The sequence below is a fragment of the Oncorhynchus tshawytscha genome, linkage group LG28, assembly GCF_018296145.1.
Source record: "Oncorhynchus tshawytscha isolate Ot180627B linkage group LG28, Otsh_v2.0, whole genome shotgun sequence".
NCBI lineage: Eukaryota > Metazoa > Chordata > Actinopteri > Salmoniformes > Salmonidae > Oncorhynchus > Oncorhynchus tshawytscha.
This window is the reverse complement of record NC_056456.1, coordinates 19,616,227-19,644,069: the sequence shown is the minus strand read 5'-3', so window position 1 is coordinate 19,644,069 and position 27,843 is coordinate 19,616,227. Positions and strand designations below refer to the sequence as shown.

Here is a 27,843-nt window from a genome sequence, read left to right as displayed (position 1 = left end):
AGACCCTGCCACATACCTCTTGTGTCTGAGCCGTTGAATTGAGATTCTACTTTGTCTCTGTACTGGCGCTTAGCTTGTTTGATAGCCTTGCGGAGGGAATAGCTGCACTGTTTGTATTCAGTCATGTTACCAGACACCTTGCCCTGATTAAAAGCAGTGGTTCGTGCCTTCAGTTTCACACGAATGCTGCCATCAATCCACGGTTTCTGGTTAGGGAATGTTTTAATCGTTGCTATGGGAACGACATCTTCAACGCACGTTCTAATGAACTCGCACACCGTATCAGCGTATTCGTCAATGTTGTTGTCTGACGCAATACGAAACATCTCCCAGTCCACGTGATGGAAGCAGTCTTGGAGTGTGGAGTCAGCTTGGTCGGACCAGCGTTGGACAGACCTCAGCGTGGGAGCTTCTTGTTTTAGTTTCTGTCTGTAGGCAGGGATCAACAAAATGGAGTCGTGGTCAGCTTTTCCGAAAGGGGGCGGGGCAGGGCCTTATATGCGTCGCGGAAGTTAGAGTAACAATGATCCAGGGTCTTTCCACCCCTGGTTGCGCAATCAATATGCTGATAAAATTTAGGGAGTCTTGTTTTCAGATTAGCCTTGTTAAAATCCCCAGCTACAATGAATGCAGCCTCCGGATAAATCGTTTCCAGTTTGCAGAGAGTTAAATAAAGTTCGTTCAGAGCCATAGTTTGCCCCGGTGATGCGTTGTGCAGACCTCACTACGATGTGTCTGCTTGGGGGATATATACGGCTGTGATTATAATCGAAGAGAATTCTCTTGGTAGGTAATGCGGTCTACATTTGATTGTGAGGAATTCTAAATCAGGTGAACAGAAGGATTTGAGTTCCTGTATGTTTCCTTCATCACACCATGTCACGTTGGCCATAAGACATACGCCCCCGCCCGTCTTCTTACCAGAAAGATGTTTGTTTCTGTCGGCGCGATGCGTGGAGAAAGCCGCTGGCTGCACCGCTTCGGATTGCGTCTCTCCAGTTAGCCATGTTTCCGTGAAGCAGAGAACGTTACAGTCTCTGATGTCCCTCTGGAATGCTACCCTTGCTCGGATTTCATCAACCTTGTTGTCAAGAGACTGGACATTGGCAAGAAGAATGCTGGGGAGTGGTGCACGATGTGCCCGTCTCCGGAGTCTGACCAGAAGACCGCTTCGTTTCCCTCTTTTTCTGAGTTTTTTTTTTTTTTTGGTCGCTGCATGTGATCCACTCGGTTACACTGGTTGTAAGGCAGAACACAGGATCCGCATCGCGAAAAACATATTCTTGGTCGTACTGATGGTGAGTTGACGCTGATCTTATATTCAGTAGTTCTTCTCGGGTGTATGTAAAGAAACCTAAGATGACCTGGGGTACTAGTGTAAGAAATAACACGTAAAAAAACAAAAAAACTGCATAGTTTCCTAGGAACGCGAAGCGAGGCGGCCATCTCTGTCGGCGCCGGATGCAAAGCTGGTGTCAAGCTTATGGTCATGTGGCAGCAGTGTGTAGGAGGGAGATTCCTAGATATGAGAAGTGTGCAGGAGGACATCAGACAAAGGAATTTGTGGTATTGGTGGAAAGAGTTGTGTGTAAACTGTAGGGGTACCCATGATTAGAGGTGTCCTGTCAGAGAAAGGCGGGTTGAGGTTGCCAGGATCAGAGTAGTGCAGAAGGTGTCATATGCTGAGGCAGTGAAGCGAGTAGTAGAGGAAGGTGGGTCCAGGGTGAGGGATCCTAAGAAGATCCCTGTGAGTAGGCCGAGGTGAACAGAGAGTGAAAGGAATAACGTGCTTCAGTAAGTGTTTTTTTGTTGCGCTCATGGCCATGGTTGTTAATTGTACCGCAGGAATGGAACATAAATCACAGAGGATAGATGTTGTGGTAGCAGCTGCAGAGTACTTGGGTGCAGTGGCAGATTTAGGTTTAGGCGACATGGGCAGTCGCCCATGGCGGCATCTTGCAGGGGGTGGCACGGGGCGCCCGCATAAAAAAAAATCGGAATGGTGACATCAATCATCAGGTTTGCAGACGACAACAGTAGTGGGCTTGATCACCATCAACGACAAGACAGCCTACAGGGAGGAGGAGAGGGCACTCGGAGTGAGGTGTCAGGAAAACAACCTCTCACTCAACGTCAACAAAACGAATGAGATGATTGTGGACTTCAGGAAACAGCAGAGGGAGCCCCCCCCCTATCCACATTGAAGGGACATCAGTGGAGAGGGTGGAAAGTTTTAAGTGCTGGGCGTACACATCAGACAAACTGAAATGGTCCACCCACATAGACAGTGTGGTGAAGAAGGCGCAACAGCGCCTCTTCAACCTCAGGAGGCTGAAGAAATTACAGATGCACAATCAAGAGCATTCTGTCGGGCTGTATCACCGCCTGGTACGGAAACTGCACTCTCAACCGTAAGGCTCTCCAGAGGGTGCTGCGGTCTGCACAACACATCACCGGGGGCAAACTACCTGCCCTCCAGGACACCTACAGCACCCGATATCACAGGAAGGCCAAAAAGATCATCAAGGACAACAACCACCCGAGCCACTGCCTGTTCACCCCGCTATCATCCAGAAGGCGAGGTCAGTACAGGTGTATCAAAGCTGTGACCGAGAGGTTGAGAAACAGTTTCTATCTCAAGGCCATAAGACTGCTAAACAGCAATCACTAACTCAGAGAGGCTGCTGCCTACATTGAGACCCAATCACTGGACACTTTAATAAATGGATCACTAATCACTTTAAACAATGCCACTTTAATTAAATAATGCCACTTTGATAATGTTTACATATCTTACATTACTCATATCACATGTATATACTGTATTTTATAGCATCTACTGCACATTGCCTATGCCGCTGGGCCGTCGCTCATCCATAAACTTATATGTACATTTTCTCATTCACACCTTTAGATTTGTGTGTATTAGGTAGTTGTTGGGGAATTGTTAGATATTACTGCACTGTCGGAACTTGAAGCACAGCATTTCGCTACACTCACATTAACATCAGTTAACCATGTGTATGTGACCAATACAATTTGATTTGCGCGATCGGTTCTCTATCGCTCATTTGCACGTCACGTCAATGATATCATGTCACCGTATGGGACTGTGGGTCAATTAACCTTGTCGGAGTGGGCACCCTGATTCTAGTTTGTGAGCTAGGCAGGCTACTCCCTGGGAAGGTCTCCCACTCAGAAGTATGAGATGTAGAGGGGGGCGGAGGTAGGTTGACCTCAGGTCTTCCCATTGGAAGCCCGAGGTATGGGGAGCGGGGGAATCGATCAAATAGCGCACCTCTAACTTTGTACAGTACTAATGCAATTAGTCAAATCAGTCACACTATGTAATGCTACCAAATACACCACAATTCATTCATAATACTGTGAATATATAGTTTCACATGCATATCGTTGCATTTTTTTCTGGTTTGTGCAAAATCATGAATATATAGTTTCACAGACATATCGTTGCATTTTTTTCTGGTTTGTGCAAAATCGTTAATAACAATATAAAACCATTCCGCACACCACCAAGGTGAATTGGTTTAGTCTTGACTCTTGGTTGACAGTGTTGGGGGATGGGTATAATGTATTGATGCTCCAGTGCCAAATCAACACAAATGTATTTCTATTTGTCTTTGTTACTTATTTTTGATATTTATGAGTCTTATTTTTGTAAATATTTTATATGTATATAGTTTTAAATGTTATGATTATGTATTTGTGTTGTTCCAAATGTCTGAATAATGTTTTATTTGTTTTGTGTTGGCGATGAACGCTGAATGGGGGGTTCGCCCAGGGAGCCATACAAGCTAGAACCGCCACTGCTTGGGTGTACGAGATTTTACTGCAGAAGAGTTACAAGATGTTTTGAATTATAGTGTCCCATCCTCCCAGTCTGCTGGCCTGGAGTAGGATCAGATGGGGCAAAAGTAGCGGAATAGTGGTGAGGTTTTAATGGGTGCAGGGTTAGTTGGTAGGGCAATACATCAATAAAATCCATGTATTTTACAGTGTGATGAAGCCATACTACAGAATAATAGGCTGATACACAGCCAATACAGTAGTAGGCGGCATGCCCCTATGACATTTGTTTGCGGACTGTCATAATACCAAAGAAGAAGCCTTGCCGGGAGTGGCGCTGGCGAAAAGAGGATGGTCTTTGGCATTCTGGAAGGCTTGAACAAAATTCCAACTTCCAGCAGCCGCGTGTCTCCCTGGAGTTCGGATGGGGTACATCTGCGACTGTATTTCGTTAGGATATGGAAATATGACTGAAACTGACACGGGGCCATAATTTTATTTGAGTGATTTTTATGGGAAATAAATACGTTTCAACACAGTCTGTAACGTCGCTTTTCACAACAGGTAGGTTTACTTTAGCCCATTAAATAGCATGCTAACGTTAGCTAACTACCTACGAACGTTAGCTAACTTGGTCACATTGCACGGATATTGTTTTTAATGCCAACTACAAACTTCTGAAGAATAGCCAGCTAGCTAAACAGGTTCCACGCGTTTGTTTTGTAGTGTTAGATGTAGCTACCTAACTACACTTCTGAAAAGTCTTGCTGTATCGTGTCATCAGTAATTTTAACGTCCTCCCACCCCACAACGAAGTTGGCTTCTTTGTATTGATCGGATCCAACTTCATTTAACGGAGTTTAGCCAGGGCAGGAAAATACTCGGCGACCACGGTAACGGCATGCCTGTGTGTTCTCCACTGGACCTGTTTTACTTTATCTGAAAAGAAAATAACAGAACTTAAAGTACGGTGACCAGTGAAAGACGTCTCCGTTAGCTCTCGGTCCGAACACAAGAAAAACAGGGTGGCAAGTTTTGCCTCACGAGTTAGTTACCAACGTTAGTCCGCGAGCGAGTCGCATCGATCGGCTTTGCCTCCTGCCTACTTACTTGTTGCTTGGCTTGCTGGTAATAAGCTAGCTGATCATTCATACGGTAGTTTTGGTAAATATTATTAGAAAGGTAATCGCAAGCAAATTTTTGCACTAACCTTAGTTATCATTTTCAAATTTCAACTATGCTTATCAATGTTAGCTAACATTGGAATATAAATTGTGTTGTGTATTTCAATATAGCAGTCACTAATGCAATTCGTTCAAATAAACTTGTTTCACATTCAGCTCAACAATTTGGACCAGATACGGGAACATGGATTACGGTGTGAACTGGAGAGACGAACCCTAACGTTACTTGGAGGACTCGACTGCTGTCTATTTCCTGGGATCTATAGCTTTCGATGTGTGCACTAAAGGATTGTCACCTCTTGTGTGAAGTGAAATGATGGCGTCACGTTGGAAAGGTCCATTCGATGAAGAGGAGAGACTGACCAGACCCTCTTTGTGCAAGGTACATAAGCCCCACTCAAATTCATGCTCAAAATTCCAACATTTTACCACATTAAAGGTTGTTTTTGGGTGACCCAAAGTTCTTCTCATGGAAATTGGGGTCTGGGAGATGATCAATTAGATGTAGGTTAAGCTACAGGTAACTGCCAAAATAAAGGAAACACTTGAGTCAATTATGGGGAAACAAAGTATGTTGAAAGCAGATATTCCTGAGTTAATTAAGCAATTATCATCCCACCATGCTTAGGGTCATGAATAAAAATGCCCAGTTGCCCATTATTTTGGCTACCATGGCTAGAAGAAAAGATGCCAGCTTCAAAATATGCTCCGTTACAAATATTCCACTAACTTAGATTCGGACACAATAGGAGTAGGCCTAACCTAAGCTTAGTTCTCAATCCAGTTAAGGGCAGCCTGTTCCATCAACCTCAGCTCACTTAAGCTTAGTGTATGTCCATTTTAATTTTTTTTAAATGTCACCTTTATTTAACCAGGTAGGCTAGTTGAGAACAAGTTCTCATTTGCAACTGTGACCTGGCCAAGATAAAGCATAGCAATTCGACACATACAGCAACACAGAGTTACACATGGAATAAACAAAACATACAGTCAATAATACAGTAGAACAAAAGAAAACAAAAAGTCTATATACACTGAGTGCAAATGAGGTAAGTTAAGGAAATAAATAGGCCATGGTGGTGAAGTAATTACAAAATAGCAATTAAACACTGGAATGGTAGATTGGCAGAAGATGAATGTGCAGGTAGAGATACTGGGGTGCAAAGGAGCAAAATAAATAAATAAATACCAGTATGGGAATGAGGTAGGTAGATAGATGGGCTGTTTACAGGTGGGCTATGTACAGGTGCAGTGATCTGTAAGCTGCTCTGACAGCTGGTGCTTAAAGCTAGTGAGGGAGATGTGAGTCTCCAGCTTCAGAGATGTTTGCAATTCGTTCCAGTCATGGGCCGCAGAGAACTGGAAGGAAAGACGACCAAAGCAGGAATTGGCTTTGGGGGTGACCAGTGAGATATATCTGCTGGAGCGTGTGCTACGAGTGGGTGCTGCTATGGTGACCAGTGAGCTGAGATAAGGCGGGGCTTTACCTAGCAGAAACTTGTAGATAACCTGTAGCCAATGGATTTGGCGACGAGTATGAAGCGAGGGCCAACCAACGAGAGCGCACAGGTCGCAATGGTGGGTAGTGTATGGGGCTTTGGTGACAAAACGGATGGCACTGTGATAGACTGCATCCAGTTTGTTGAGTAGAGTGTTGGAGGCTATTTTATAGATGACATCACCGAAGTCGAGGATCGGTAGGATGGTCAGTTTTACGAGGGTATGTTTGGCAGCATGAGTGAAGGATGCTTTGTTGCGATATAGGAAGCCGATTCTAGATTTAATTTTGGATTGGAGATGCTTAATGTGAGTCTGGAAGGAGAGTTTACAGTCTAACCAGACACCCAGGTATTTGTAGTTGTCCACGTATTCTAAGTCAGAGCTGTCCAGAGTAGTGATGCTGGACGGGCGGGCAGGTGCGGGCAGCGATCGATTGAATAGCATGCATTTAGTTTTATTTGTGTTTAAGAGCAGTTAGAGGCCACGGAAGGAGAGTTGTATGGCATTGAAGCGCGTCTGGAGGTTAGTTAACAGTGTCCAAGGAGGGGCCAGAAGTATACAGAATGGTGTTGTCTGCGTAGAGGTGGATCAGAGAATCACCAGCAGCAAGAGAAACATCATTGATGAATACAGAAAAGAGAGTCGGCCCGAGAATTGAACCCTGTGGCACACCCATAGAGACTGTCAGAGGACCGGACAACAGTCCCTCCGATTTGACACACTGAACTCTATCAGAGAAGTAGTTGGTAAACCAGGCGAGGCAATCATTTCAGAAACCAAGGCTGTCGAGTCTGCCAATAAGAATGTTGTGATTGACAGTCGAAAGCCTTGGCCAGGTCGATGAATACGGCTGCACAGTAATGACTCTTATCGATGGCGGTTATGATGTCGTTTAGAACCTTGAGCATGGCTGAGGTGCACCCATGACCAGCTCTGAAACCAGATTGCATAGCAGAGAAGGTATGGTGGGATTTGAAATGGTCAGTAATCTGTTTGTTAACTTGGCTTTCGAAGACCTTAGAAAGACAGGGTAGGATAGATATAGGTCTGAAGCAGTTTGGGTCTAGAGTGTCACCCCCTTTGAAGAGGGGGATGACCGTGGCAGCTTTCCAATCTTTGGGAATCTCAGACGATACGAAAGAGAGGTTGAACAGGCTAGTAATAGGGGTTGCAACAATTTCGGCAGATATTTTTTAGAGAGGGTCCAGATTGTCTAGCCCGGCTGATTTGTAGGGGTCCAGATTTTGCAGCTCTTTCAGAACATCAGCTATCTGGATTTGGGTAAACCTAGTAAAACCCATTTTATCATGAGTCATTTTGACCAGTCACTGATATTGGAGTGTTTAACTGCTGTGTCGCTAGAGCAGATGAAACATACTATAGTGATGCATCCAGTGTAGTTATTATCCACAGTTAGTGTGCCACTAGTGAATGGGTTGTTTTTCTCTGAGGAGCCCTAGCCTATAAAGGCTCTATTAGACAGACCCCCCTCTCCACTCCTGTGGTCTGTACCTCATTAAAGCCCAGGACTTAACTTGTTTAGCAGCCATTTACAGAGCATTATATGGCTCTCTGATGGATATCGGAAATTGGATAGAGGACTCTGCTTTCTTCCTGTAGGCTTTGGGTTGTCTGTTATGCTCAGTCTCTGGTAAATATAGAGATGGGTTAGGGTTAGCTTAGGCTATTTTATCCAGTTTCATTTCTCCATTACACTGTGTAAAGGCTGGACACTGTAAAATGTGTAGTTTAACACTGTGTAGTGTTCTGCTTTCTTGTCGATTTAAACAAAAGTTCTGTTTTCCTTTTGATGGCACTCCTAATAGGGAAGTAATGATTCACCGCGTCAGTCCCGGTTCAAATGTTTAAGATATGAGTTCATCGGTCTGGAGGACTCCAAACAGATCCAAATGTAGCATTCATTTGTCAGAAAATCGGTACAAAAGTTATGAATCACTGGTTTACTATTTTTGTTGTTGTTGATCAAATTACTTTCCACCCTCCCGAAAATACCTTTAATCTTTTGTGACAACTGCATCCTCCTTGTCTAACTAAGCATGTAATTAGGTTGACAGTCATTGATCTACAAGTAGTTTTGCATACCAAACAACCCCAGACAATATCAGTAGCCTAGTCAAAATGCTCGCTGTGCACAGCTTCGTGCGCTGACCAATGAGAAGTAGGCCTGTTCCTGATCTGGCTCATCTATGTATCACCTTCAGCATTCAAATAAAAAAAAGTTAGTAAAAAAGTAAAGCAAACTAACTGATAGTGGGTTGGTAGATGCCCAATTTCCTTTATGGCTCAGCTCAGGTGCCTACATACACAAGACATACTGTATACATAATTTACACATACACACACATAGAGAAGTCAGCTCAGACAGGTCCAGCTCATAGAGGCCCAGCTCAAAGCGCCTCAGCAGCAGATTTTAATTTAAGATCGGTGTCCGGTTGAGCTAACGTGCGCTAATGTGATTAGCATGATGTTGTAAGTAACAAGAACATTTCCCAGGACATAGATATGTATTTTTATGGGCAGAAAGTTTAAATTCTTGTTAATCTAACTGCACTGTCCAATTTACAGTAGCTATTTGTGAAAAATACCATGCTATTGTTTGAGGAGAGTGCACAGCAACAAAAACATTTATCATGGCATCTGGTTTGATGCATTCACCTCTGAAGGTAAATAATGTACTTATATTCAGTAATCATAGTTTTGTTTGATAAAATAAATTTTTACATTCAAATGTAGGAACTGGGTTCGACAGTTTGAACCCCTGCTGTGTCAGCCCCCCATCTAGATGTGTGAAGGTTAGTGCATTTTCTGTAGGGAAGCTAATTATCCATAATTAACATATAATTTTTGTATCTTCTCTATAGTTATGTACTTGAAAATGTATCAATTTACCAATTTGGCACATTTGCGCAGACTTGATACAACATTGTGAACAGCAATGCAATGGTTCATTGGATCAGTCTAAAACTTTGAACATACACTGCACACAAATCTAAATTGCACCTAGACTATGTGATATAATGGCCTGTATCTTGCATTTCAAAGATGGGGAAAAAAATAATAAATTAAAACGCATGTTTTTTTCTTTGTATTATCTTTTACCAGATCTAATGTGTTATATTCATCTACATTCATTTCACAGTTCCACAAACTTCAAAGTGTTTCCTTTCAAATGTTATCAAAAATATACATACACTTGATTCAGTTCCTGAGCTACAGGCAGTTAGATTTGGGTATGTCATTGTAGGCGGAAATTGAAAAAAGTGTCATCAGCAAACTTTCCTTATTAAGAGGTTAAAATGGAAAATTAATGTGTATGCGACAAATGTTAGCATATCAAATCTTATAGAGTCTTTATTCTAATCAACTGAATCGCACCGAATCGTTTCAAACTAAAACGTATCGTTCCTGTATCGCACCGGAGCCCTTGTATCTAGATACGCATTGAATCGTCGTGAAAGGGACAGATGCACATCGTTAACGCCTAATAAAACTAGTCAATCAGACTGTAATGTTTCAATGAACTGAATGAGTTCATTGATGGTCACTGGAAAATGTTATATTTTTCAATTAAACTCCCATCAAATTACGAAGCCAGATGGCCAGCGTAGGGCTGGGCGATATATTTAGAATGAATTAGTTGTTAGTGTTGTCACGATACCAACATTTTTAATAAAGATACAGTACTAGGCCAAGTATACCGAGTTGTTAAAAAAATCAATGGCCTATAGCGTCCTGTTCACCCCGCACGCATGTTCCCCATTTCAAATTGTTCTGCGCATATGCTGCGCAAAAACCTGTCACTGAAATTCACAATTCTACTCAATACAACATTGAATTTAGCTTCACACTGTTCAGTGTATAATAGAATATAGAATAGACTGGCTGATTTGCTCATATTTGCAAAGACCTACCTGTGTTTTGGCCTGAGGAATGGGAGTAAGGAATATACATGTCATTGTGTCAGTAAGGAGAAAACACTGCATGAAACCTTTACTCATCAGTTAACACAGACACACACACTGTCTCCCTCTCTCTCGTAAACACACACACCCCACTCTCTCTCCCACAAACTTACACACACACACTGCTCCCAACTTTTAAAACGTTAGACACCAAACAGAATTTAAGGAGCACCAGAATGAAATAGATTTTTTTATTAGTTAAGAACTATATGAATCCTACCTTTTGATGCACATCTCATGAGTAGTAGACCCTTTTCCTTTCTTCCTGTGCCAATCAAATTTGCCTAAACCTACTATCATGTTACCAGGTTGTTAGCTAGCTAGGAAACATGACTGAACAACGTTAGCAACCTGAGATTAGTTTGAAACGGCCAGCAACATGGTTTGTGAAATTATATGAAATGCGTGCGACTCCCCATAGAAAGAAAAAAAAGGCATCTGGTAATATGGGTGATAAAAAAATAAAAAAAACTTTAAAAAAACGTTTAGGCTAGAGACAGTTTTCTTTGCTGTAAAACTGCAAGTATGCCTGTTGTGAAGCGGTGCTCCTTTCCCCCTCTGACACTGAGGCTGCATGATGATGAACTTGCAAAGTATACTCTGAATGGACTGTACTCTTGGCTATAACAGGTGATTAAATGATATAATGTATCAACATTGCTTGCTCTGCGTGCTGCTCCAATGTTAATAGTGTACATTTGTTACAACAGAAGACTCATTAGGGTCTGCATCACAGCTAAAGTATAAAACTGACACAGGAATAGATGCGCATGAAGAGCGGGATGAAGAGAAGCAGGTGAGAGCTGTTAGGGGATGTGGCTGACTGATTACAGCTGCCACACGCGACATACGCATGAAAGTGAAGTGGATATTACTGGACCTGCGCATACAAGGGACTAGTGGCTCTTGCTTCAATTCAACTGCATTTATAAACAAAACTGACTTGATAAACATTTTATAACAGGCACCAGCAGATTATTTAGATCAGTAAGGCTGAAAAGAGGTAGTAGTATCATGTGAAACGGTACAACGGTATTCTAAAATGTTGGTATAATAAGTGTCATGACGTTTTGGTACCGTGATATTACTGTGGTAACGGTGTACCGTGCAACATATGCTCGCTTTGAGGCAAGCAACACTGAAGCATAAATGAGAGCACCAGCTGTTCCAGACGACTGTGTGATCACGCTCTCCATAGCCGATGTGAGAAAGACCTTTTAAACAGGTAAACATTCATAAGGCTGCAGGGCCCGACGGATTACCAGGACGTGTACTCAGAGCATTCGTGGACCAACTGGCAAGTGTCTGCACTGACATTTTCAACCTCTCACTGTCTGAGTCTGTAATACCAACAAGTTACAAGCAGACCACCAAAGTCCCTGTGCCCAAGAAAGCGAAGGTAACCTAGTGGTTTGAGCGTTTCGCTTACTGGATCGAATCCCCAAGTTGACAAGGTAAATATCTCTCGTTCTGCCCCTGAGCAAGGCAGTTAACACACTGTTCCCCGGGCGCTGAAGACGTGGATGTCGATTAAGGCAGCCCCCCCCCGAACCTCTGATTCAGAGGGGTTGGGTTAAATGAGGCATTCAGTTGTACGATTTAGGCGGCATTCAGTTGTAGGACCTTTCCACTTTCCCCTAAATGACTACCGCCCCGTAGCACTCACGTTGGTAGCCATTAAGTGCTTTGAAAGGCTGGTCTTGGCTCACATCAACACCATCATCCCAGAAACCCTAGACCCACTCCAATTCGCATAACGCCCCAACAGATCCACAGATGACACAATCTCAATCACACTCCACACTGCCCTTTCCAACCTGGACAAAAGGAAAACCTATGCGAGAATGCTGTTCATTGACTACAGCTCAGCGTTCAACACCATAGTGCCCACAAAGCTCATCACTAATTGAAGGACCCTGGGACAAACCCCTCCCTCTGTAACTGGATCCTGGACTTCCTGATGGGCTGCCCCCGGGTGGTAAAGGTAGGCAACAACACATCTGCCACGCTTATCCTCAACACTGCGGCCCCTCAGGGGTGTGTGCTTGGTCCCCTCCTGTACTCCCTGTTCACCCACGACTGTGTGGCTAAGCATGACTCCAACACCACCATTAAGTTTGCTGATGACACAAGTGGTTGGCCTGATCACTGACAACGATGAGACCGACTATAGGGAGGAGGTCAGAGTCCTGGCAGTGTGGTGCCAGGACAACAACCTCTCCCTCAACATGATCAAGACAAAGGAGCTGATCGTGGACTACAGGAAAGGGAGGGCCAAACAGGCCCCCATTCTCATTGATGGGGCTGTAGTGGAGTGGGTCAAGAGTTTCAAGTTCCTTGGTGTCCACATCACCAACAAACTATCATGATCCAAACACACAGACAGTCATGAAGAGGGCACGACAACACCTTTTTCCCCCCAGGAGACTGAAAAAATTTGGCATGGGTCCCCAGATCCTCAAAAAGTTCTACAGCTGTACCATCAAGAGCATCCTAACCGGTTGCATCACCACCTGGTATGGCAACTGCTCAGCATCCGACCGCAAAGCATGACAGAGGGTATTGTGTACGGCCCAGTAAATCACTGGGGCCAAGCTTCCTGCCATCCAGGACCTAAACTCAGCAAAATATTCAACAACTGAGACAAACTGAACAAGTTCCACAGACATGTGACTTACAGAAATTGAATAATATGTTCCTGAACAAAGGGTGGGGGTCAAAATCAAAATAACAGTCAGTATCTGGTGTGGCCCTAGCTGCATTAAGTACTGCAGTGCATCTCCTCATGGACTGCACCAGATTTGCCAGTTCTTGCTGTGAGATGTTACCCAACTCTTCCACCAAGGCACCTGCAAGTTCCTGGACATTTCTGGGGGGAATAGCCCAAGCCCTTACCCTCCGATCCAACAGGTCCCAGACGTGCTCAATTGGATTGAGATCCGGGCTCTTTGCTGGCCATGGCAGAACACTAACATTCATGTCTTGCAGGAAATCATGCACAGAATGAGCAGTATGGCTGGTGGCATTGTCATGCTGGAGGGTCATGTCAGGATGAGCCTGCAGGAAGGGTACCACATGAGGGAGGAGGTTGTTTTCCCTATAACGCATATTGTTGAGATTGCCTGCATTGACAACAAGCTCAGTCCGATGATGATGTGCAACACCGCCCCAGACCATGACGGACACTCCCCCGCCAAATCGATCCCGCTTCAGAGTACAGGCCTCGGCGTAATGCTCATTTCTTCGACGATAAATGCAAGTCAGACCATCACTCCTGGTGAGACAAAACCGTGACTCGGCAGTAAAGAGCACTTTTTGCCAGTCCTGTCCGGTCCAGCGACGGTGGGTTTGTGCCTATTGGCGACATTGTTGCCGGTGACGTATGGTGAGGATCTGCCTTACAACAGCCTTACAAGCCCTCAGTCCAGCCTCTCTCAGCCTATTGCGGTTAGTCTGAGCACTGATGGAGGGATTGTGCGTTCCTGGTGTAACTCGGGCAGTTGTTGTTACCATCCTGTACCTGTCCCGCAGGTGTGATGTTCGGATGTACTGGTTCTGTGCAGGTTTTACACGTGGTCTGCCACTGCGTCCGTCCGTCTTGTCTCCCTGTAGCGCTGTCTTAGCGGTCTCACAGTACGGACATTGCAATTTATTGCCCTGGCCACATCTGCAGTCCTCATGCCTCCTTGCAGCATGCCTAAGGCACGTTCACGCAGATGAGCAGGGACCCTGGGCATCTTTCATTTGGTGTTTTTCAGAGTCAGTAGTAAGGCCTCTTTAGTGTCCTAAGTTTTCATAACTTTGACCTTAATTGCCTACCATCTGTAAGATGTTAGTGTCTTAACGACCGTTCCACAGGTGCATGTTCATTAATTGTTTATGGTTTATTGAACAAGCATGGGGAATTAAGCCCTTTACAATGAAGCTCTGTGAAGTTATTTGGATTTTTATGAATTATCTTTGAAAGACCGGATCCTGAAAAAGTGACGTTTCTTTTTTTGATGAGTTTATATACTAGGCAGTGTCAGAGGAAGTCCCTAAAAATTGTTAGACTCCAGTCTCGGTCCAAAAGGCTCCTTAACAGCTTCTACCCCCAAGCCCTACGACTGCTGAACAATGAATCATATTGTATTTTTACATTTTTTATTATTTAACCTTTTAACTAGGCAAGTCAGTTAAGAACAAATTCTTATTTTACAATGACTGCATATCCCGGCCAAACCCTAACTCGGACAATGCTGGGCCAATTGTGCGCCGCCCTATGGGACTCCCAATCGCGGCCGGATCGAACCAGGGTCTGTAGTGACGTCTCTAGCACTGAGGTGCAGTGCCTTTTAGACTGGTCCCAAGTGGTGCAATGTAAATAGCCACCTGGACTATTTACATTGATCTCCCCCCTTTGTTTTAACACTGCTGCTACTCACTGTTGATTATCTATGCATAGTGACTTTACCCCTCCCTACAAGTATAAATGACCTCGACTAACTTGAACCCCTGCACTTTGACTCGGTACCGGTGCCCCCTGTACAGTGCCTTGCGAAAGTATTCGGCCCCCTTGAACTTTGCGACCTTTTGCCACATTTCAGGCTTCAAACATAAAGATATAAAACTATAACAGTTATAACAGTTTTAACAGTTTTATATCTTTGTTTGAAGCCTGAAATATGGCAAAAGGTCGCAAAGTTCAAGGGGGGCGAATACTTTCGCAAGGCACTGTATATAGCCTTGTTATTTTGTTACTTTTTTATTTTATTTGAACTCTAATTAGATTAATTTGAATGCATGTTTTAGCTTAATGTAAACCTCAATTCTTGCAATACAAGCATTTCGAACATTTCTTTGCTGTGTTTGAGTGTTTTGTCTTTTTGATTACGTCTCCTTGGCTCCTGTGCTGTGTGCACAGTGCACCTTCCGATTCGCACACAGACACCAAGCCCCTGCCACTCACTTTTAGAGTGGAGAACTTAACCTTTTTTGTAACAATACTCTTTGTCTCAACTTCCAAAATGTAGAACAGAGCAGACCCTACTAAGACAAGAGTATCGAGGAGCATGACTGTGGAAAATGTTGACTGTTTCTGTCACATGGCATTACGGTACCACGAGCAGCATTTTAGCCACAGACATATGTGCTAGCTCTCTAGTCTGTGTTCTATAAATGTGAAATGAGCATAAAAATACAATTATTTAAGGAATTGGCAACTCGTTCTCATTCTGAGAAATAAGCATCTTATCCAGGCAGGCCACTTGATTTCAACATCTCAACCAAGTGAACAGGCTATGTTCAAACAGAGACGGACAGAAGAGTTCCACTGTTCTATCTCATTAGTGAATAGATCCAAGTTGGCTAGACTTTAAATATAACGATTAGCTGGCTACTCACTAGCAGGCGGGCTAGTGCTCGAGAGATTGTGTTAATGTTTTATAATGCCTGCTGTCAGAATTTGGTCATTATTAGTGGATGTCAATTATGCATGTTTCTGGTTACATTTGTAACAAAGGGCATTTATAGCAACTTGAACGGAATATCAGTGATTGCAATAAACAGGTTAAACTATTTTGATAAAATAATTAAATTATTGGTGTTGTCTTGTGGTTGTGGAACACTTATATATTTAGCTTAGGTATCATTTTACAAGCCCTGAATTAATTGGATTATTCCTGACTGTTTGAAATTCAGTGTTGACCTTTTTAATTGTGAAACAAAGCTTATATAGAGAAAATAAATTCCGATGCATACTGTGAATCGGCCATTAGTTTGAAAACAAAAAAACAGAGACGTGGATTTTAGCCCATATCGCCCAGCCCTAGGGCAGTGTAATGTCTTGAGCGTGATGAGTTTGGGTGTTTACGTACATACTGTTCTACTGTGTGTTTTGCACATTTATAAAAAATAAACGGCAATACCTTATTTACATAATTATTCAGACCCTTTGCTATCAGACTCAAAATTGAGCTCAGGTGCATCCTGTTTCCATTGATCATCCTTGATAAGTTTTGACAACTTGATTGGAGTCCACCTGTGGTAAATTAAATTGATTGGACATGATTTGGAAAGGTACACCTGCCTATATAAGATCCCACAGTTGACCGTGCAAAAGCCAAGCCATGAGGTCAAAGGAATTGTCCGTAGAGCTCCGAGACAGGATTGTGTTGAGGCACAGATCTGGGGAAGGGTACCAAAACATTTCTGCAGCATTGAAGGTTCCCAAGAACACAGTGGCCTCCATCATTCATGGATGGAAGAAGTTTGGAACCACCAAGGCTCTTCCTAAATCTGGCCGCCCGGCCAAACTGAGCAATCGGGGGAGAAAGGCCTTGGTCAGAGAGGTAACCAAGAACCCGATGGTCACTGACAGAACTCCAGAGTTCCTCTGTGGAGAGGGTAGAACCTTCTAGAAGGACAACAATCTCTGCAGCACTCCACAATCAGGCCTTTATGGTATAGTGGCCAGACGGAAGCCCCTCAGTAAAAAGCACATGACAGCCCACTTGGACCTAAAGACTCTTTGACCATGAGAAACAAGATTCTCTGGTCTGATGAAACCAAGATTGAACTCTTTGCCCTGGCACCATCCTTACCGTGAAGCATGCTGGTGGCAGCATCATGCTGTGGGGATGTTTTTCAGCTGCAAAGACTGGCAGACTAGTCAGGGTTGAGGAAAAGATGAACAGAGCAAAGTACAGAGATTTTTGATATCCTGCTCCAGAGCACTCAGGACTTAAGACTGGGGTGAAGGTTAACCTTCCAACAGGACAACGACCGTAAGTACAGAGCCAAGACAATGCAGGAGTGGCTTCGGGACAAGTCTCAGAATGTCCTTGAGTGGCCTGAACTTGAACCCGATCGAACATCTCTGGAGAGACATGAAAATAACTGTGCAGCAACGCTCCCCATCCAACCTGACAGCTTGAGAGGATCTACAGGTGTGCCAAGCTTGTAGTGTCATACCCAAGAAGACTCCATGCTGTAATCGCTGCCAAATGTGTTTCAACAAAGTACTGAAAAAAGGGTCTGACTACTTATGTAGAAGTGATATTTCAGTTTTTTTATTTGAATAAATTAGCAAAAAAAAAATCAAGATTTAGAATAAGGCTGTAGCGTAACAAAATGTGGAAAAAGGGGTCTGAATACTTTCTGAAGGCACTTTATAGTCTGTGCCGGCCAACCTTCAGCCAGGGAGTGGAAGCATGAGTGACGCTCCCAGAATATCTGAAGGGGCTGCACAGCCACAGATACTACCTTTCCCATGCCAGGAACAACCACTCTGTCATAGTTAAGGCAACCGGTGCTTGTCTAAAGTCACACCAAGTTCAATCCCAATTGTCCTAGAAGTGTTCCTTCCTCTAGGCTGATGTCTAAAGTACTTCAAATTACTTTCAAACATTCTTTCAGCACTTGAGGATGATGTGCTAGGCCCTAATCAAATCACAGGATGGAAAAAGCTTCACATTTTTGTCAAATGCCCTGCTACCAAAATATTACAGGGCCTGTAAAATGGTATTACTAATTTGGCTACATAACGTACAAGGTACAGTGGCTTGCAAAAGTATTCACCCCCCCCTTGGCATTATTTATATTTTGTTGCCTAGGAATTAAATTAAATAATTCCTTCAATTCGGACCAGTTTCCCAGTCCCTGCCGATGGAAAAACATACCCACAGCATGATGCTGCTACCATGCTTCACTGTGGGGATGATGTTCTCGGAGTGATGAGAGGTGTTGGGTTTGCGCCAAACATAGCGTTTTCCTTGATAGCCAAAAAGCTCAATTTTAGACTCATCTAACCAGAGTACCTTCTTCCATATGTTTGGGGAGTATCCCATATGCCTCTTGGCGAACACCAAACGTGTTTGCGTATTTATTTCTTTAAGCAATGGCTTTTTTCTGGGCACTCTTCCGTATAGCCCAGCTCTGTGGAGTGTATTTCTTAAAGTGGTCCAATGGACAGATCCTCCAATCTCCGCTGTGGAGCTTTGCAGCTCCTTCAGGGTTATCTTTTGTCTCTTTGTTGCCTCTCTGAAGAATGCCGTCCTTCCCAGGTACGTGAGTTTTGGCGGGCGGCCCTCTTGGCAGGTTTGTTGTTGTGCCATATTCTTTCCATTTTTGAATAATGGATTTAATGGTGCTCTGTGGGATGTTCAAAGTTTTGGATATTTTTTAAAATCGCCCACCCCTGATCTGTCCTTCTCCACAACTTTGTCCCTGACCTGTTTGGAGAGCTCCTTGGTCGTCATGGTGCCGCTTGCTTGGTGGTGCCCCTTGCTTAGTGGTGTTGCAAACAATGGGGCCTTTCAGAACAGGTGTAAATACCATGAGTTCATGTGACGGATCATGTGACACTTAGATTGCACACAGGTGTACTTTATTTAACTTATTATGCGACTTCTTATTTAGGGGCTTCATAGCAAAGGGGGTGAATACATATGCACGCACCACTTTTCTGTTTTTTTTTTCTGTTTTTTTTTTTTCCATTTCACTTCACCAATTTGGACTATTTTGTGTATGTCCATTACATGAAATCTATTATCAATCTATTATCAATTTAAATTACAGGTTGTAATGCAACAAAATAGGAAAAATGCCAAGGGGGGTGAATACTTTTGCTAGGCACTGTAAGTGGGTAACTCCATGATACTTTAAGCATTACAAGATAAAACATCCTAGGCACACGCACACAGGAGGCCCTCTGCTCTGCTTCATTATCTGAGGCCTACACAGTGAAGTGCTCCATTTACTCTGGATGTGGTGTCAGATTTGTCAGCCCACAGAGAGCTTAACTTTTTCCTGGTTAAGAGGGTAGTGTTTGCTGTATTTAGGCCTGATGTCATGTGGTCTGTGCAGTGTGTGTCATGGCTGGATGAGCCTGTAAATATAGAGGCCATGCGTCAGTGTTTTTGCGTACTTGTGAAAGACTAACGAGTGAAATGTCTTTATCCCTCCTATGTTTGAAGAAAATACTAGCTGTTTGAAAATGGAGGCCCTGGAGGTGTGTTCCAGGCTTAGCTTAGTATGGAGGTGCGTATGTGTGTGACTGGGATGGAAGGGCTGTAGCTTCTGAACCTCACAAATGACCACATACACATGTGTAAACACTCTAAAGCATGCTAGCTAATATGCCAATACAAGTAAAGCATTGTTCGATAACTAAGCCAGATAATATTTTAAAGCACATTCCAAGTCATCTTCTGTCTCATGTTTTCCGTATATGTTTAGTTATGCTATGTAACCAAAGAGTCATTTTTTTCCTCCCAAATATGCTTTGGCAGCTCATATTCAGTAAGTGGGCGCCATAGTACCGGCTGGGATTCCACTGAGGTCGTAAGCCCTGAGGCTGTTGTTATGAAGCTGATGTATGACTTCTGATGCTCTGCTCTCCATTCCACAGTCTGATATGAAATGAACAAGAGCTTTGAGTTCAGTGCCTCACACACTCCACGCTGCCACACCCAATGCAAATACTAAACACTGGCATTCTGGTAGTGATTCATAGACTGATTGATGTGTGTGTGATCATTTATCCAGAATGGATTTTGTGTGTGTTGTTTTTTGTGCTTGTCTTTTGTAATTAATGTGTGAAACATGAAGTTAGTGTTTTTGCTGAACTGGTAGTAACTAGGGTTGCATTGATATGACATTTCTGTCTGATACCAATATCTGATCATTTCTTTGCCAAAATATCCAATAAGATGTATCATTTTTTTTGAGCTTAAGCATTTTAGTACTGTTAAATAGTTGAAACACACACTGAACAAAAAGTTATTTTGTTGGCATTTACGTATGTCCCCATTACCAGTAAAACATAATCAAAATGTACTTACTTGGTATGCTGTTTCATTGTTAATTTGTTCAGTTTCATTCTCAACCAGGATTTCATCATTCATGTCAAGAAGTGACGTTTCAGCTCTGTCTTTCCTTGGCGTCTCTTCCTCTGTGCGCACTGTCACTGTGTCCGTTTTCATCTTGTCCAGCTGTGTCTAACATTTCACGTAAACCCTGTGTCTTGTCTGCATCGAAGTAGCGGTCCTTGTACCTAGCAATGAGCATGGTGGCGACTAGGGTTGCAAAGTGTCGGACATTTTCAGTGGGAAGTTAAGCCCGGGAATCACAGTCTGCCGATATGGACAGCCCCATCGAGAGGGTCCTCCTGGTAGATGTATTTTGGGAGAGTGTGGTAAGCAGCCTAAAACTCCTGAAACCTATAGCAGTAGCCATTGCATGGATTGAGGGAGACAATGCCATCCTGTCTGATGTTCAGACTCTGCTTGCAGATGTAAGAGGAGAAATCCGTACTGCCCTGCCCACTTCACTGTTGCTCCAAGCAGAGGAAACTGCAGTTCTGAAATACATCAAAAAGCGTGAAGACTTCTGCCTGAAGCCCATACACGCCGCAGCGTACATGTTGGACCCCAAGTATGCTGGCAAGAGCATCCTGTCTGGTGCAGAGATCAACAAGGCAAGGGCAAGGTTCTTGGCAGTCTGGCAAAGTCCACTTCCAAGCAAGGGCTTTGGGATGGAGATGCAATATTTCCCCTGTTGCCTCATCATCCTCCAAATCCCACCAACATCAGTCACCTCAGAGCGCAACTGATCCTTGTTTGGGAACACGCACACCAAAACACGCAACAGGCTGACCGATACAAGGGTTGAAAAATTGGTGACCATCTGGGCAAATTTGAGGCTTTTTGAGCCTGACAATGAGCCATCCTCAGCAAGGTTGGAAAGTGACCGCAAAGATAAGGCCTCAGAGTCTGATGTTCCAGAGGTGAACATTGAGGATGTCCAGGGCCAAGACATGGAATCCTGAGAGGAAGACAACCAAAGCTTTAGTTTCTAGACTATCATTTTACAGATGTATGTTGAAAACGTTTTTGGGAGATGTGATGGATCATTGGGGATCATTCAATATTCCCTTTCGTTGTTCAGTGAAATCATCCCATGTGAAGAGTCGACTCATTTAAAGTTCAATTCCTAACTAAATTATTTTTTTAAAATTTCTATTGGAAGGATTTAATCATTTGAAATTGTCAACATATGATAAGTTAAGTTTTGTTTCTGTCTCCATATGATATGGTAAATATATCAAATGCAAAAAACATCTACATTTAAATGGTATTAATATTAATTTGCATACATTCTCGTTAATTCCCACAAAGTTTCCACCTCCTGAATATTCCCCAAAATGTGCAACCCAAGTGGCGACACAGTAAAGAGGCTCAGAGAGAATGCCTCTGAATCGCTTTTTCGCAGTACTTTTCCAAGTTAACCCCACGGTCTGTGTCAGCAGTTTTGTTGAGCAGGTGTTTCAATGCCATGACAGATGGTATCACATCTGCTGCAGACGCAGTTTGATGAGCTTATTTCTCGAGTCAGTTGTTTGGAGGTAGGTGTGTGTTCATGTTCTCGAATGCCATTCGGAATGACAGCAGCGGTATGAGAACCAGCACGTTTTTGAGCATGCGTTACGGCTTTCCTCAGTACGACATCCTCATTGACCCACTGTGCTGTCAGACTCTGTATGCTCATGGGGCTGACATCGCTGGTCCAAATGTCAGTCGTGAAGCTAATAGCAGTGACGCCCATAGCAAGTAGTTCATGGATGTGCGTTTCAACAATACTGTGTAACTCCGGTAGGGCAGCATCTGAAAAATAGTGCGTACTTGGTAGTGTGCATCGGGGCTTGAGGTGCTCGACCAGTCGTGAAAGCCAACGTCATCCACGACAAAATGGTTGATTGTCAAGGGCAATGAATTCCATTATCTTGGTGTTAGTGGATTTCGCCTTTTGAGTTGTCTTGCTGAAATGTTCTTACTCTCTCAAATGACTGCTTGACTTGTTGACTGCTCGATCCACACAGCAGACATTGTGGGCTAGTTTAGGAATGCTGTGTTGCACGTGTAGCGCAACATTTTACGTGGCGTCATTACATCTACCTACATTATATAGGTATGCACCTCATCTACCTACGTTATATAGGTATGCACCTCATCTACCTACGTTATATAGGTATGCACGTCAGCTTTGACATCGGCTTTGCACATCAGCGTTAAACTAGACATCCCGATGCTGGCATTTTTAGCTAATATCATCCTATTCCGATATGTTCATCGATATATTGTGTATCCCTAGTAGTAACTCATGTGTTCTCCTTTGTCTCAATAACCAGAGGCAATAGAGGCATCACCTCCTTATTGATCCTCCCCATTAGGTTTGCATTGCAACCATATTGCTAACCCCAGTTATAAGTATCAGTGTTTAACTGGAGAGACCGTGCCTCTGCTTCGTTGTCTAGCTTCAGCTTTTTGGCTCAGCTCAGAGGAAGGAGGGTGTGTGCCGGTCGGGCGGTCAGGGAATGTTTGGCTGGAATTTATTGGCCGGGTCTGTCAGCACAGCATTAACTATGTGAGGGGCAATGATAGCCCTGCAAGGCATGTGTCTATCTGGACTAAGGAGGGCCAACAACCCCCAGCAACAACAGAGGTCTGGATATTGCTGGAATGAGATTCACTGCTAAATTAGATCTGGGGTTGGCATGCCCCAAGGGGTGAGGCATTTGAAGCCTGCCCTTTCAGGACTATTTTCATTTATTAGGTTTTAATTATTCAAAAAAGAGCTCTGTATAAATTTAGAGAAGATGGCTGTTACTGAATATCCTACATATAGTTAGTAACAGGTAGGGGCAGATCAGCATAGCTAGGCTTAACTTCTAGCAGAACCCACATACTGCATAGGCTAATTATTCTCAAACATTCTATGGATTTGTGTGGAATGTATAGGAATGAATGTAGGACAAATGCACCTCCACATGTACACACAAACAAGGAAGTAGTGCTGGAGCTGTGGAACAACTGTCAGAGCTGGGGCAGACACAGTCAGAAACCTGTTTGGCCAGTTAGTTCCCACCAAACCAAACTCACTCAGGTGTCACGCAGTTGCACCTGAAGCTCTATTTGACAGAAGCCCTTCTGCCTTTGGCTCATTCCGCCATGATAAGGTTGAGCCCCTAATGTTCCTCTGTTCTGTTGAACTTCTGTTTTGTTGACCACAAAAAAGCTGGGTAAATCCATGTTTAATTCAATCTCTTCTTGACAGCATTAGGCTTGGGAGGTATCCCGGAATATTTGGAAATTGCCACGGGATGTTTTTTCAATGTTTTTTTCAATACTGTAAATAGAATGAACTGTTTATTTTAAAGTTTTCATAAATATTTGTAGCAACTTTAAGTAAACACCTACAGTCAAGTTGAGCAATGCTTGGGCAATGCCTTAGGAGATAAAGAAGATTGTGTTCTTCATGTCTCCTGTCACATAATTTCTCATTGTGAAGCTTACCCGTAGTCCCCAGTCACGTGGTGTTTGTTTACAAGTGAGAGACCGGAGCCTTGAGTCACTCAGTTTTGCAGCAAGCACGCGACTGGTGATCTAGTTACAGTTTGGAATTCGTAAGTAAATGTTTGCCAGCTAGTTATCTTAACTATTAAGTTAACTGTCTAACATGTGCTAAATCCTCTGCAGTCTTGCATTTGCTTGTATAATTTAGAAGCTAGTTAGCTATCTACCTAAGTGATAAGTTTCTTTCAAAGTCCAGGTTTTCTTGGTAACAGCAGAGAATCCAATCCACATGCAGCAAACTGAGTAGCAGGCCTGGAATTTCATTATTTTAGGGGAAAGGCCGTTTGGCCTTCAAGAGGTGGCCAGTCCACCAAGGCCATCTGCTAGGGCACCAAGGCCATCTGCTAGGGCACCAAGGCCATCTGCCAGGGCACCAAGGCCATTAACCAAAATAGACAAATTGATTTGAAAACCAAAAAACAGTAGCTATTCTGTTAAAAACATGTGTAATTAAATGTACATAATTTGCCTACTTGTCAAAGTGTAGATGTTAGCCTATGTGTATTGGCTACAGTCTGTTCTGTCCAGACAGATGCTGACATGAGGGAGGCACCTGAAAATGTAGCCAAATTAGACTTTTAATTACATACAGTGCATTCAGAAAGTATTCAGAACTTGTTTTCCCCCACATTTTGTTACCTTACAACTTTATTCTGAAATTGATATATAAAATCGTTCTCAACCTACACACAAGCATTTCTCTGCACTTGCAATAAAATCTGCTAACCATGTGTATGTGACAGTAACATTTTTACAAATGTATAACTTTGAAAATAAAATCACATTTATATAAGTATTCAGACCCTTTACTCAGTACTTTGTTGAAGCACCTTTGGCAGTGAGTCTTCTTGGGTATGTATTTGGGGAGATTTTCCCATTCTTCTCTGCAGGTCATCTCGAGCTCTGTCAGGTTGGATAGGGAGTGTCGCTGCACAGCTATGTCCAGGTCTCTCCAGAGATGTTCGATCAGGTTCAAGTCCGGGCTCTGGCTGGTCCACTAAATGAAATAATGAAACCTGTTCAATTTGGTTTAAATAATGCCAAAACAAAGTGTTGGAGAAGAAAGTAATATATGCCATGTAAAAAATGTGTGCCATGTAAAAAAGCTAACGTTTAAGTTCCTTGCTCAGAACACGAGAGCATATGAAAGTTGGTGGTTCCTTTTAACATGAGACTTCAATATTCCAAGGTAAGAGATTTTAGGTTGTAGTTAATATAGTATTTATAGGACTATTTGTCTCTCTACCATTTGTATTTCATATACCTTTGACTATTGGATGTTCTTATAGGCACTATAGTATTGCCAGTGTAACAGTATAGCTTCCGTCCCCCTCCTTGCCCCTACCTGGGCTCGAACCAGGAACACATCGACAACAGCCACACTCGAAGCATCGTTACCCATCGCTCCACAAAAGCTGCGGCCCTTGCAGCGCAAGGGGAATAACTACTCCAAATCTAAAAGCGAGTGACGTTTGAAACATTATTAGTGCACACCCAGCTAACTAGCTAGCCATTTCACATTGGTTGCACCAGCCATTAGGCTGATAGGCTTGAAGTCATAAACAGCGCTGTGCTTGCGAAGAGCTGCTGGCAAAACACACTAAAGTTCTGTTTGAATGAATGATTACGGGCCTGCTGCTGCTCAGTCAGACTGCTCTATCAAATTAGACTTAATTATAACACACAGAAATCCGAGCCTTTGGTCATTAATATGATCGAATCCGGAAACTATCATTTCGAAAACAAAACGTTTATTATTTCAGTGAAATATGGAACCGTTCGGTATTTTATCTAATGGGTGGCATTCCTAAGTCTAAATATTCTTGTTACATTGCACAACCTTCAATGTATGTCATAATTACGTAAAATTCTGGCAAATTAGTTCGCAATGAGCCAGGCAGCCCAAACTGGTGCATATACCCTGACTCTGTGTGCAATGAACGTAAGAGAAGTGACACCATTTCACCTGGTTAATATTGCCTGCTAAACTGGATTAGTAGTTATAACTAGTGATTATGATGGATTGTTTTTTATAAGATAAGTTTAATGCTAGCTAGCAATTTACCTTGGCTTCTACTGCATTTGCGTAACAGGCAGGCTACTCGTGGAGTGCAATGGTGAGAGCATTGGACTAGTTAACTGTGCTGTTGCAAGATTGAAACCCCTGAGCTGACAAGGTGAAAATCTGTTGTTCTGCCCCTGAACAAGGCAGTTAACCCACAGTTCCTAGGCAGTCATTGCAAATAAGAATGTGTTCTTAACTGACTTGTCTAGTTAAATAAAAGGTATAAAATATATAAATATTTTTTTTATAAAAAAAAAAGAAATCAGAAATCGGCTCCCAAAAACACAGATTTGCGAATTTTATGAAAACTTGAAATCAGCCCTAATTAATCGGCCATTCCGGCTATAGCCGGAATCGGTCGACCTCTAGTACGCACTACCCTCTGTAGCGCCGTACGGTCAGATGCCATACCAGGCGATGATGCAACTGGTCAGCATGCAAATAGGAATTTATCCAGGACATCAGAGTTTAACACCCCTACTCTTACGATAAGTGCAATGGGATCTTTAGTGACCACAGAGAGTCAAGACACCCGGTTAACGTCCCACTCGAAAGACGGCACCCTACAAAAGGCAAAGTCCCCAACCACTGCCCGGGGGCAATTTATTTGGGGACCAGAGGAAATATTGCCTCCTACTGGGCCCTCCAACACCACTTCCAGCAGCATCTGGTCTCCCATCCTTGGACTGATCAGGTGAGATTGTGTCATCTGTGGATTTGTTGGGGCGTTATGCGAATTGGAGTGGGTCTAGGGTTCCTGGGATGATGGTGTTGATGTGAGCCAAGACCAGCCTTTCAAAGCACTTAATGGCTACCGACGTGAGTTCTACAGGGGGCGGTAGTTATTTAGGCAGTTTACCTTCGCATTCTTGGGCACAGGGACTGTAGTGGTCTGCTTGAAACATGTAGGTATTACAAACTCGGGTCAGGGAGAGGTTGAAAATGTCAGTGAAGAGACTTGCCATTTGTTTCGCTCATGCTCTGAGTACACGCCCTGGTAATCCGTCTGTTTTAAGGTCTTGCTCACATTCTCTATGGAAAGCGTGATCACTGTCATCCCGAATAGCTGATGCGCTGATGCATGCTTCAGTGTTGCTTGCCACGACGCAAGCATAAAAGGCAGTTAGCTCGTCTGGTAGGCTCGCGTCACTAGGCGGGTCGCGGATATGTTTCCCTTTGGACTCCGTAATAGTTTGCAAGCCCTGCCACATCCAACGAGTGTCAGAGCCGGTATAGTAGGATTCAATCTTTGTCCTGTTTTGACACTTTGCCTGTTTTGATGGTTCGTCTGAGGGCAAAGCGGTATTTCTTATAAGCATCCGGTGTCCTAATTCACTGTTGCAAGTTCAAATCCCCGAGCTGACAAGGTACAAATCTGTCGTTCTGCCCCTGAACAGGCAGTCAACCCACTGTTCCTAGGCCGTCATTGAAAATAAGAATTTGTTCTTAACTGACTTGCCTAGTTAAATAAAGGTTAAAAAAATATATATTTATATATATTGGTCGTTCTGATATTTTTTATTTTTTTGTTGGCTGCACTGTTGGAGACTTTTGTGAATTTCCTCTAGATCCCATGTTTCTGATCACAGAGTCACATGATGTGGATTTAACTTTAATATTCCTGTTGCTTATGATCCATTAGGCAGGAGGCTACAGAATACACTCAGTCGTTGCCAGATTCGTGATTTAGTTTTCAAAACGAATAAATGCATTCATACCACAAGCATAGATTTTTGTTTCTTTGAACTTTATTACTTTCTCACAATTCTTGCCTTTCTCAGTAGAATTTGAGCAGTCACCCGCAGTAGATCTTATTTCAATCTGTCATACAGTTGTGTACGGTATAATAATTGCCTCCCTCTCTCTCTTCTGTCTCCCACCCGCCTTTCCTTGCTTTCTTCCCCTCCCCTTCT

General features: G+C 43.3%; 1 protein-coding gene across 2 annotated transcripts in view; it reads left to right on the top strand.

Annotated features, from left to right (window-relative positions):
* Positions 1-4,166: 4,166 nt before the first annotated feature.
* Positions 4,167-27,843, top strand: part of LOC112226862 (rho GTPase-activating protein 21) — an 88,815-nt gene continuing 65,138 nt past the window's right edge. For both annotated transcript variants that reach the window (XM_024391493.2, XM_024391492.2), the window contains exons 1-2: positions 4,167-4,371; positions 5,148-5,373. In XM_024391493.2, coding sequence (XP_024247261.1) covers positions 5,305-5,373 — 69 coding nt within the window. In that variant the 5' untranslated portion in view covers positions 4,167-4,371; positions 5,148-5,304. The remainder of the gene's footprint in view (positions 4,372-5,147; positions 5,374-27,843) is intronic.